Source organism: Sturnira hondurensis, unplaced genomic scaffold, assembly GCF_014824575.4.
Source record: "Sturnira hondurensis isolate 20B ecotype Veracruz unplaced genomic scaffold, ASM1482457v3 Scaffold0003166, whole genome shotgun sequence".
Classification (NCBI taxonomy): domain Eukaryota; kingdom Metazoa; phylum Chordata; class Mammalia; order Chiroptera; family Phyllostomidae; genus Sturnira; species Sturnira hondurensis.
Window position 1 is genome coordinate 1,490,100 of NW_028075797.1, and position 12,183 is coordinate 1,502,282.

General features: G+C 47.1%; 1 protein-coding gene across 2 annotated transcripts in view; it reads right to left on the bottom strand.

The window, feature by feature from the left end:
• Positions 1 to 12,183, bottom strand: part of GALNT17 (polypeptide N-acetylgalactosaminyltransferase 17) — a 436,260-nt gene that overhangs the window by 197,281 nt on the left and 226,796 nt on the right. For both annotated transcript variants that reach the window (XM_037041732.1, XM_037041733.1), the window contains exons 4-5: positions 8,013 to 8,187; positions 5,552 to 5,749 (exon numbers count right to left, since the gene is read on the bottom strand). In XM_037041732.1, coding sequence (XP_036897627.1) covers positions 5,552 to 5,749; positions 8,013 to 8,187 — 373 coding nt within the window. The remainder of the gene's footprint in view (positions 1 to 5,551; positions 5,750 to 8,012; positions 8,188 to 12,183) is intronic.

A 12,183-nucleotide genomic window follows, 5' to 3' on the forward strand; every position in this document is an offset into this window, starting at 1 on the left:
AAATGCAACAAGAGGGAAGGAAGGAAAGCAACTGGGGTTTTACGAAGATAAACCCTGAGTTCTATTTGATCGTTGTGTTAGAGGCACTTGCTCAGTGCCTCCTGTTCTAAAATGAACATGTCACTCTGTTTTGTCACTCCATCCAGTTGCTGCCCCTCCTCTACTCCAAGTCTCCCCAACCCCCACACCTCCTAAGTATAATCCACAATCGCTCTCTTTACTTCTTCTCGTCTAATTCATTTCTCCACCCCCTGCCATCTAGCTCCAGACACACATATTTTGTTAAGATGGTTTCACTGAGATTATGACCAGCTAATCCCTGAAACCAAAGGGTGTTTGTCATCTTCCTGATATCAAATCTTTATGACACTGCTTTTCTGGTTGTCCTCATACCTCTACGAGCATTCATTACTTGTCAGTCTCTTTTATGAAGGCTCCCTTCACCCCAGAAATATTGGAGCTTTCTTTCTCCTTCTCTAACGTATCTTTGGATAGTTTTATCCTCCTTCTCATGGTTCACTAGCCCTGACCTCAATTCTGAGCCTCGGATGTCACTCATCCATTCATTCATTCAATAAATATTTTTGGGCCCTGGCTGGTGTAGCTCAGTGGGTTGAGCACGGGCCTGTGAACCACATGATCCTGGTTCAATTCCCAGTCAGGGCACATGCGTGGGTTGCAGGCCAGTTCCCAGCAGGGGATGCATGAAAGGCAACTATACATTGATATTTCTCTCCCTCTCTCCTTCCCTTCCCATCTAAAAATAAATAAATCTTTAAAAAAAACAGCCTTTAAAAAATAATAAAAATAAATATTTTGGCATTCCTGCAAGTTCTAGGTACTCACTAGGTACTGGGGATACAGCTGAAATAACCACAGTCCTGGCTTCATAAAGCATATAGACCAGCAGGCAATTTTAAAAAGTGGTCAAGAAAGGTTTTCCAAATGGGAAAGTAGAAATATCTAGGAGTCATTCTGAACATAAGCCTTCTGGATCACTAAGAAGTTGGTGTCATGGCACCCATACATACACTTCATAAAATTATACACAAAGTCCGTCTGTTTATCCATGTTTAAGGGTGATATGATCTCTGGCTTTCATTAGATTGTCAGAGATTTCCCTGACTCAAAAAAGATTAAACTCCACTGGTCTAATGATAGGTTTTTTATGTGACAACGGAGATGATGCCATTTGGAGAAAAATCAGGGCTTAAGACATAGATTTGAGAGCCTTCTCCGCCCAGAGGCAAAAGCTGGGTCCGGGCTTCCCCAAGCCTGTCCCGGAGGAATCTCAGCCACAGGCAGGGGGCAGCGGCACACAGTGCAGGCAGGAAGAGAGTCTCTCAGGCCTTCACTCCAAGTGAAATGGTCCAGCCAAGTGCCAGAGGTCCAGCCAGGGTCTCCTGAAGCTCTGAGTCACACTCTCCCCAAGTCCCTCGGCCCCACAGCAATGCCACATGTGGCAGGTGCCTGCAGTTCCCAGCGTGAGAAGCGTGGAGTAAGGCTGTCCTGGGAATGACAGGGGTCCCCAAGGGAGCCCGTGTGGACCAAAGACCAGAACCCAGGGACCTGCATGGTCAAATCCAGTCTGGAGACATGTTGTTCGAAAGAAGAAAGATTTATCGCCAATGTTCAGAATTCAGGAGATTTTATGAAATGATCTGGATTTGTATCTTTTCTTAAAAGTCTGCTGGCCATGCATCCCCCAGCACCATCCCCTGGCTGGGCAGCAGCAGACTCCTTAGGGACACATGTCCCTCTGTCCCATCTTCGTGCCTTACACTGCCCTCTGTAGTGCCACCTGCCCGCTTTCTACACCTGAGACTGGTGTGGACAAAGGAGAGTGGAGCAAACACAGAAAACCATGGCTTTCCAAGCAGAAGATACATAGGAAGGAAGAAGGGAAGAAGTAAAACAGAAAGGAAATAAACTCCCTTAACGCAAAATCTCTTACATTATGTTGCCTACTGAGACAGCTCTTATATAAAGACTAGTGCAAATTAATGCCATTTGGACTGTGAAAAAGTTCTTCTCATCCCATCCTATGCCAGAATAAAAGCATTACTACTAGAATATTGGGACCACAGTGGGGACTGGAAACCACCATGGCCTAATGTTTACAAATCGTATCTGCTTAGTAACATCAGAAGGGCCATAAAAAGTCCTTCCTACAACTAAATATCTCCATCATTAACAAATTAAGCATTTTGCAAGTGATGATACATGAAAAGAGATTGCTGGTATGTAATTCTATTTTATACATCAGAGATGCATGTAAATTAATGACTCATGATCACGACTCGATTTTCTTGAGTCATTTTAAAATGCATATTCATCATCTGTTAATGTTACCATGATTCATAAAATATAAGCTAACTTTTCGCTTTAGCGCCTTCTAACCACAAGACAGCCATGTTTCCTGGGCACCCCACAGCCAGCACTGCACCGCCGAGACTGCCTCCCTCTGCCACTAACCACAGCATCACACCCTCCTGCCCTTATGTACGAAGGTCAGAGGTCTGCCCTCCTGTGTGTCATGGAGGAAGCATCATTTGGCCAAGAATACGAAACTCACTGTGTGTCCGTCTATCATCTGAACTTCATCCCTTCAAAATCTGAGAGCCAAGGAGCCTTTAAAGCACTCCATATTAATTTTTTATAGTCATGGTAAAATACACATAACAAAATTTACTACCTTAACCATTTTTATGTGTACAGTTCAGTAGTCCCAACCAATTTCCACAGCTCCTTTCATTTTACAAACCTGAAACCCTATACTCACAAAACCATAACTCCCCATTCCTCCCCCTCCCCAGCCCCTGGTGACCACCATTCTATTATCTGCCTCTATGACTTTAGCTGTTTCGGGTGCTTCATTTCAGTGGAATCACATGGATGTGTCTTTTGTTGTCCGGTTTATTTTACTCAGCATAATGTTCCCAACGTTTATACACGTTATAGCGTGTGTCAGAAGTTCCTTCCTTTTTTAAGGCTGAATAATATTTCATCGTGAGTATGTACCTCATTATGTTTATCCATTTATCTGTAGATGGACACTGGGTGACTTCCACCTTTTGACTATTGTGAATAATGCAAATTATTGTGAATAATTTACACATGGGTAAACAAATATCTCTTTGAGACCCTGATTTCAACTCTCCTGGGTATGTATATACCCAGAAGTGTAATTGCTGGATCATATGGTAATTCTGTTTTTTCATATTTTGAGGAACTGATTTCCACAATGACTGTGCTATTCTACATTCCTACCAATAATCTACAAGAGTTCCAATGTCTTCACATCCTTGGCAGTGCTTTCTTTTCTGCTTTTTTTTTTCAATAGTAGACATCCAAATGGGTGTGACGTATCTTACCCATTAAAATTTAAACATCCCAATGGTTATGCTTTGGTTCTCAGATGACACCTTAGTGACAAATCTACATTATTATTTGCAAAGAGCCGAGAGGGTGGCCCTACAGCACCGACTGCAGTGACTGCACAGTCATTAGCCATCTAGGCTGGGACGCACGCTGAGCCACGGAGGCATCTCCAGCTGAGACACATACTGGCCCAAAAGGTCACCTTTCTTGTTACAAAGATTTGCCCATAGGTGGCTCTACTCTAATGCTGTTCTTCAGCTTTCGATTTGAGCAGAACAATAAAAGAACATGAGGCAAGGGTAGGGGTGCTGGAGGTAGGTTTCTGTGTCTCTCACAATCTTACTCTTGTTTATTGAAACTTTGTAAACTGGGAAGGAGTTGCATGGCTACTGTACAATGTTCTCACTCCTACTCCACGGTTCGTTGTTGCTATCCCCCTTCATACCAACAATGTTCTAACGAGGACAAAAATCGCCTCTTCCATCTCCTCTAACTTGAGACAGAACCAAGAAGATGTTAAGTCAGTTTGGCCCTCCACTAGAAATCACAGAAAGTATAGAACTATAATCCTAATTGAAAAATCAGGGCATTTGTAGTGGGCTGAATAATGACTGCCCCTCCCCCAAAAAATAAAATCCACCTGTGAATGTTACCTTATATGGGGAGAAAGGTCTTAGCAGATGTGATTAAGGATGTTGAGATGGGGAGATTATCCTGGATTATTCCTGTGAATGCCAAATGCCATCCCAAGGGTAGGCAAGAAAGGCAAAGAAAGAAGTCTGTGCGATGAAGGAAATAGGGAAAAGGAGCAAGATGCAGTCATGGGCCAAGGAATGGGAACAACCTCCTGAGGCTAGAAAAGGCAAGGAAGTGAATTCTCCCCTCGAACCTCCAGAGGCCCCAGCTCCTCAGGCACCTTGGGCTTGGCTCTGTTCTGGCTCATTGAGGAAGTCTGACCTTTAGAATGTAACAGAATAAATTTGTATCCTTTAAGCCTCTAAGTTCGTGGAAATTTGTTACAGCAACCATAGGAAAGAAACATGGCCTCAAAATCCGCCTACTTCATTCAATATGCTTTGTATGTGAGCTTCACAACTGGAACGCCATGAGGCCATGATACCCTTGTCTCCAGGGAGGCTGGCTGGGACCTAGGGCAAGGCTCTTGCAGAGCCACCCCAAGGCCCTCAGTCACCCCAGGTGCCACATAAATATTGTCTGACTCATTGTCTGACTCCTTTTCTACTCCTGTACCATGGAGAAGGGTGGGGAGCACTGAAATAATAAAGATTGCAAGTGTGAAAGAGGCCAGGAATTAATGTTTCAAACCTCACACTTAAAAGGTCCTGAACACGATTCATCAGATATAAGGAAGAATCCAAAAATGTGAGCATTCCTACTGACACTCCACCTAGGCCCACACAGCCTGGCTGACACCCTCACCCCTCCCTAACTCTGTTTATCTCAAAGAAACAGGATGGCCTGCAGGTGATTACCTGCAGCTTCCTTCCTAAGAAGGAGCCAACTGAAATCCCGATGACCACTCAACAACCTCAAATCTCATTATAATCTAATCTCCATACTAAATGACACACCCACCAGCACCTGCACAGTCTGCAATCACCATGATGATAACCAAAAGGGACCAGAAAAGGACAGAAAAGAGGCGGAACCCTGATTCTGGAGAAAACCACCATCCCTTTCCCAGAAAGATCATGAATATTCCTCCTTCTGCACTCTTGTATACACACCTTGTCCTCCACAAGCCAAAATGAGAAGCTGACCTGAGAGCCAGTGTGATTCCACTTCTCCACTGTCTGGCCACTGAGTTTTTATTTTTTGTATGCCTCCACTTTTAATCCTGGATGGAACAATTGAATTTAGCTTGCACTGAACAAAAAAAAAGAGCCCTGCTTAGGGTCTCAGAAAGGGGGCTTTGGCAACCTGGGTTACACTGTGAATTCAATCTTTGAGGATTTCTGTTTGGTCAGCTGCGCTGGACAACCGTAGCTGAAGGAGCCAAATGCTGTGACCGTCGGGCACCCAGATTTCTTAAAGCATCCGGTCACACTCTGCTTCTCCGTGCCCAGGGGTTTCTCCCAGCCTCCCTCCCTTGGCTCCTGTCCTCTGGGACCTGGGACTCAGTGGCCACCAGAGCTTGCCTGCCACAGACCTGATGGGGAGAGAAGGGTCTCCGGCGTCCCACCAGTCTTTCGGGGGGCTGATGTACATGCACCACAGCTCCCAGCTGTACCCATGGGCCGAGTTCTCGTACCGCTGCACCTCAAAGGTGTCCTGTTTGATGTTGTCGATGGACGGGAGGATCACCCGCTTCCGGTTCTCCTGGATTCGGGAGAGAACCGGCTCGGCCCTGAAACAGAGAAGCAGAAGTAAACTCTCTCTCCTGTGGTAAACCACACCTCAAGGTGCACAGACCCCCAAGACCACAGGAAATGAACAGAAGCCACACAGATGATGGTGGGGCCTTGGCAGGCTGGGATTCAGATGGAAACGGCAGCTCCCGAGAGGCCTGCCCCAGTTACAGCTTGTGACTCAGGCCCTTGTCCCGGGGGCGCGGGGGGGGGGGGGGGCTCACGTGCTGATGCCTGAAGGAGGGGCTTCACGGAGTGCCTGGCCTGTCGTTTATGCCAACCATGCAGGCCAAAGCGAGGCTGCCTGACTCTGTGATGCATCGCATTACAACCACACAGTGTTTCCAGTTTCCCCTCAGGGCACTGGTGGATGCCTCTTGTATTCTCTGCAGGCGCTGAATTCCCTTTCCCAAAATAGGTCACTTCTGCTCTTGATGGCCTGGTTTTAATAAGCTTCTTTGTATGTGTGACTATTTCAGTTGTTTTAATTGATTATTTAATTGATTTCTTAAAAGGGATCTAATTGAATTGGTTAGCAATGGCCACCGGATGAATTAAATGCAAACGTAGGCAGAATCCTGCCTCCTAGCGAACCTGCCCCTTAGGGCACCACTGGAGATAGGCAGGGAGCTGGCGGGATGTTCTAGGTGTAGCCCTGTTGGCTTAGGAAAAAGCAGATGGCAAGACACCCTGCCAGTGTGTGTCTCTGCAGCAGATGCAGAAAGGGATCGTTCTCCACATTCGGGAAGGAGAAGATGGATCTCACAAGCCAGGACATTAATCTCCCCACTTCACTCAGAGCACAGGCTCTGGAAAAGAGACAAGTGAGAATCCCATTCCTCTGCATTATTTGGAAAAATAATGAGAATGCTCGGCTGACATCCCATCTCTTTTCATTTGCAGCTATTGAATTACCTGTTGGCTCACCTCATCTTTCTATTTAAAACGAGCAATAAAATACATGCTGAACCATTCAGTGCCTCCTTCTGCTCACACCATCTAGGCTGAAGCCAGGGGGGATGGACTTTGCACAGCGTTCAGCCTTGTTTGACGGCCACACCCCCTCCACGTCTTCACTTACGCTGCTCTCATCCAGGAATGCCCTTTTGTCTGGCCGCCTTCCAAGGCTTATTAGATCCTTTACCGCCTCTTCCAGAAAGCCTTCCCTAATTTCTTAGAGCAGGAAGGCTCTCTCCTCCCTTTCAACTCTTAAACCATCTTCTCCTTCTTATTCAAGTGACTCTGACTGTAGGATGCATTGGCTAATCTTTGAACACACATTTTTCCTAATGACAGCTCGTATTTATCATTACTTACTACAACCTGGGCACCATTCTAAACTTGCCACATGGGCTGGCTAATTGAAATCTCACAACAATCCCATTTCAATAGATACTATGGTCACTGTTTCACAAATGAGAAAACAGTGCCCAGGGAGGTTTAGTCACTTGCCTCAGGCCACACACCCAGGTGGTGGAAGAACCAGGTTTCTAACCCAGATGGTCTGCCTGGCATCAGCTCTAACCCCAAACTTCCCCACCCCCTTGAATGGGCCACCATTCCTACAGGGTGGTCTGGTGTTGTGAATTTAGAGGCATCCAGCTCAGTCCATCTCTTTGCGGTAGAAGTTATTGAGCATGGGGGCAGAAAACCATGTTTAAATATTGCTTCTGAAGTGGGGAGTTTGATCTCCAGTCTGTGATAGAATGTCTAACTGTTCCCAGTAATTTGCTCCCCACTTCCAGGGGGACGTCCTGATGGGTATACTCTCTCCTTCAACCCAAATCAATGCTTAGCTTGGACGTATGACTGGCTTTGACCAGTGGGATGCGAGCAGAAGGGACAGTGCCACAACAGAGCAGAAACTTTCATAGCCATTGCAAGGTTCAGCTGCTGCTCTTTTCTCGGAGCCACAAACAACCCACCGCCGACCTGCCCCATGGATGAGAGAGAAACCCCTGTCGCTATCCGTCAGGAGGCTGCAGATGATTGCTACAGGAGAACTGAGTGAAAGCTGAGACACGGTGCCTGCCCCAAAACAAGGAATCACATAAACATACAACGATGACAATGACAGACTTAGTAGCCAGCAGACAAATTTCTCCCTGCTTCCCAGTCTTATCTCAGACTGTGGTCTCACCTTCTTATCCAACCACCCCCTTCTCTATTCTTCCAGTGGCCTCAGGGGAATCAGACTCAGAGCCCCACCTCCTGACCCCTCCTGACCACCTGCAGGCCCCTAGGGTCCAGCTAACAACCTACCAGCCAGCAGTGAATTCCACATGGGCATCAAAGAAGCCAGTGACCTGGCCAGTGGCGGCCTTCCAGCCCTCGATGCGCGCTCGGATCAGGCCCTCTCTTTTTTGATTGCGCACCACCTTCACCAGCCCCGGGTAGCGTTTGTGCACGTACTCTTCCAGGGGGGCCTTCAGCTCCTCTATAAATGACAAAACACAAGAAGGTCCATTACTTGTCATTTCAAATATGCATCCAACCCCATGTGATGCCAACAGATCTTCAGGAAGTTCAGAGGCTGCAGAAAAATCTGTGTGTCAGTAACTTTAGTAGAAAAGGCAACTCAGCCAGTGTGAGTCAGAAGACCTCTGACGCACGGCCCATCACACCAGCCCAGGACAGCCACGCTTCTTCGGCACCCAAGGTGTAGAAGCCAGGCCTGGCTTTTAGGTCTCCACTGCTGCCACCTGGCAGATGTCCTCTAAGGTTTCTTTTCTTTGTGGCCCCCCGTCCTACCCTGGCCAGCATTCTCGCCCTCCCACTGTCCGTGGTCCTGTTTATCCACTGTTGTATGGGTGTTTCCATCTGCACATACGCCGGTTCTTATGGTACGAGTGCTAAGTGATCCAGACACACAGTCATGCGCCAGATGCAGTGTTAACAGGATTAGTGCTTTGCTCTCAGGATGTGAAATAAATCTTTGCCCAGTAATGAACATGCTACCGTGGGGCAGAAGTGACGCTGACAGAGCTCGCACACACCTTCTTCCGCAACAAGCACGTGGCGCCGAGTGCTTTATTTATGTGATCTAATTTAATCCTTACAGCAACCCTAGGAAGTTGCTAGATTAATTCTATTAATTACCTAGATTAATTCCTGCTTTTCCAATTAAGAAATAGTCTCAGGGATGCTAACCTGCCCTAAAGTCACACACCTAGTAATGGAAGAGCTGAAACACAGGTCAAACGTGCCCGATTTCATAGACTTAAAGGTTTGTACCTTTATGTACAAAGAATGACCAGATGCAGGGGGCCAGGAGAGGCTGACAGGAAGGGGGTTCTTAGATATGCACACCCCACGGATTGGCCCGTGAAGAGTCAGGCTCATGCAATAGGACACTCAGGGGTCCTGGGAGCAGCCCGGGTGATTGCAGTGACAGAGGCCCACAACAATTCTTGAGGAGACCTTTGAGAAGACCTCTGAGTGCGCTCTAGTGGAACCCAGGAAAGCTGTATTTACAGATACTGTGCAGAGGTCTCACATCCTAGTTCCACAGGGCAATGTTTGGCAAATTAAAGCCATACTTTTGCAGCAGACGCGGAGGGTGACCTCACCAGGTCAGACTGCTGTCCCTGGGAGTGATGCAGCCTCCTGAAAAACGGGAAAGCAAATTTCTATTAAGACACCCTGTCTCTGGTACTTAGTTATGGCAGGCCTAGCAGACTAATGCTGCTGCTTAGAAAGGATTAGAAATGGAACCTGAGTGGGGAGATGGCAGTCAGCTCTAATAAGGCATAGAGTGCGGCTGGGAGTGCAGACCGGAGTCAGACGGTCTTGGGGGCAGAACCTAGTACTGGCATTTATTACCTAGGTGGCCCTGGGAAATTCAACCCATCAGTTTGTGCCTCAATTTCATCATCTGCAGAAGGTGGACCCCATCGAGCTGTGATGAGCATTAAATGAGTTAATATGCACAGATGTCTAGAATTATCTCCGGCATCATACACGGGCTGAACATTGAGTAACCAGTCTTCGTAATTATTTTCCCTCTAGGCAGGTGTGGGATACTTGAACAAAGATTTCAGAGCAGTCCAGGGAGCCTGAGGAAGCTGTGCCCAAGATGAAAAAGTAGACCTATTTGCTAGAACTCTGGTCCTCAAATGGGAGGGAACATCAGCATTACTGGAGGTATTGAAACAGATTGCTGGCCCCTTCCCCCCAGTTTCCTTTTCAGAAGGTCTAGGGTGGGGCCCGAGTATTTCCATTTCTAACAAGACCCAGGAACATCTATTTCTTAGTATGGGGACCCACACTTAGAGATCCACAGAGTTGGAGATACACAGGACGACAGCCTTAGCCCATGCTTAGCACACAGTATGCCCTCAAGGGGTTATCTATGTCAATGTTTCTGTTGGTATGGCTACCATCTTTGCCATCACCTAGAATGGATAAGGCAGCCAGGCTGTGAGCACCCTCTGCTTCTTCACGCACCGTGAAATAGAGAGATAACCAAGTCAATGAGACTGGGGTGGCCCAAAGAATGTTCAGCTTCTATAAATCATCTGCTCTATCTATCGGCTGGGCTTTTCTGTGCGTTAATCAAGTTTCTTGGAACAATAATTCTAGCAAGAAGGTTAGGCAGGCCATGCCTATTCGGTTTTTCATTCATTCCCCGTGAGTGCGGAGGATGATGAAAGAACAGGCCTTGGGAGGCAATGCACCTGTGGAAGGTGCGGTGGCATCCTGCCTTCTCGCCAGGGCCGGCCCACGGTGGCAGCAACTTGGAAGAGAGCATTTGGACTGTGGAGTGCTGAGCACCACACTGGGGGACCCACAGGCACTGTTAACGCTCAGCTGCCAGGTGACCTGGAACCCCATTTTGGCTCTGCCCAGCCACTGGATGTCATTCCGGCCCATGCCAGTCACCATGTCTAAGTGTCAAGTGGTCTCTTCATTTGTTTAGTGGTTGTGACTGAGACATTTCAGGGGAGAGAGAGGGTAGAACAGGCATTTACAAGTTTGGCAAAAGACAGTGTGGTCCACCATCACTTCCCTCCTATATCTCACGGCTCCTGAGATATGGACCTTACAGGGCTTCGAAACATATATAGTACCCCACGGCTTTTAAGAATACACGAGATTTTACATAAAATTATATGCCTTCCATAAATGTTATTTCTAATAATAATTGGTCTATTCCTAGTATTGATGCAGACCATTTTGATAATTTCTCATGAACAATAGCTCGTCTTTCTAGTTAGTCAATATCATTTTGAAGTGTGTGGCCCACTGTGCACGGGTGACACCGGCTTCACTCTCACATGGGTCAGGACACATTGTTTCACAGGCAACTGAAGTGACGGCCTGCGGGACTCTGAGGGAGATGGCGCCATGCCACCAGCAGGACTTGAGAACAAGCGACCCTGAGCAGGCTTTTCTTTCCAGCCCCTGCGTGTGAATCTGCGCCCCGTAAGGTGCCGGCCTGGGGCCCTGCCCAGACTCAAAATCCACTCAGACACAAGTGCTTCTTCAAAATGGTTGCAGTCTAGTGAAGGAGGTGAGACATGTTAAAAAAAATCGCAATATTCAGTAATACAAAGGAAAGGAAGCCAAAGGCCACAGGGACAAATGTGGCCATGGAAGGAGAGTGCCATGCAGAGTCACCAAGGGAGAGGTTCTTTTGGCACAGGTACTCGTGGACACGGTTCTGTTTACTTAAGCAGAGGTTTGAACGGGGGCTATTCTCACTCAGTATTCCAGATAAAAAGCATACACATTAAATTGGATCTACGGGATTACCAGTGTCTGTGAGACTGGGAAGATGCTATTAATTAGAAAAGAGAAAAAAAAAAGAGAAGCAGAAAAACAAGTTGATGAGTTCCCCTGGGGACAGGTTGAAGTGCCTGCAGATATTCAGGGGTAGACTGCTGAGCCAAGTTAATGGTCCGGAGGTGAGAAGAAAAGGCACAGAGTGTTGTGGGGGACACAGTGATGGGAGATAATGGCTCTGAGAGGGAGAGAGTTCTGGGAGAGGGACAAAGGAGTGAAGGAGTGAAGGAGTGAAGGAGTGAAGGAGTGAAGGAGATCAGAACCGCACTTTGGGAAATGCGTTTTGAGGAGGCAGGGGGACAAGCTAGAGGTTAAGGCTGGTTAAAAATAGCATCAAAGAGGCTGAATCACATCAAGGGCAGAGTTTACGAAAGGAGGATACGCGGATTCCTTTCACAAATATGTATAGAGCGTCTACATGGCTGAAAATGATGCAGTTCTTATCCTCAGAGAGTTACTCTATGTCTAATGTCAAGAAAATCAATGCATTAGAGAAAATAACAGTTGAGAATGGACCACTGATTTAAGCAAATAGTAGGTTCCTGATGGGACCTTCTAGCTGCATCTGGGCCCTGTGGGCAGAAGAGGACGGGTAGGACAGCCCAGGGGAGAGTTCCAGACAGGAGGTCCTGGTGGAACCTGCTTGTGA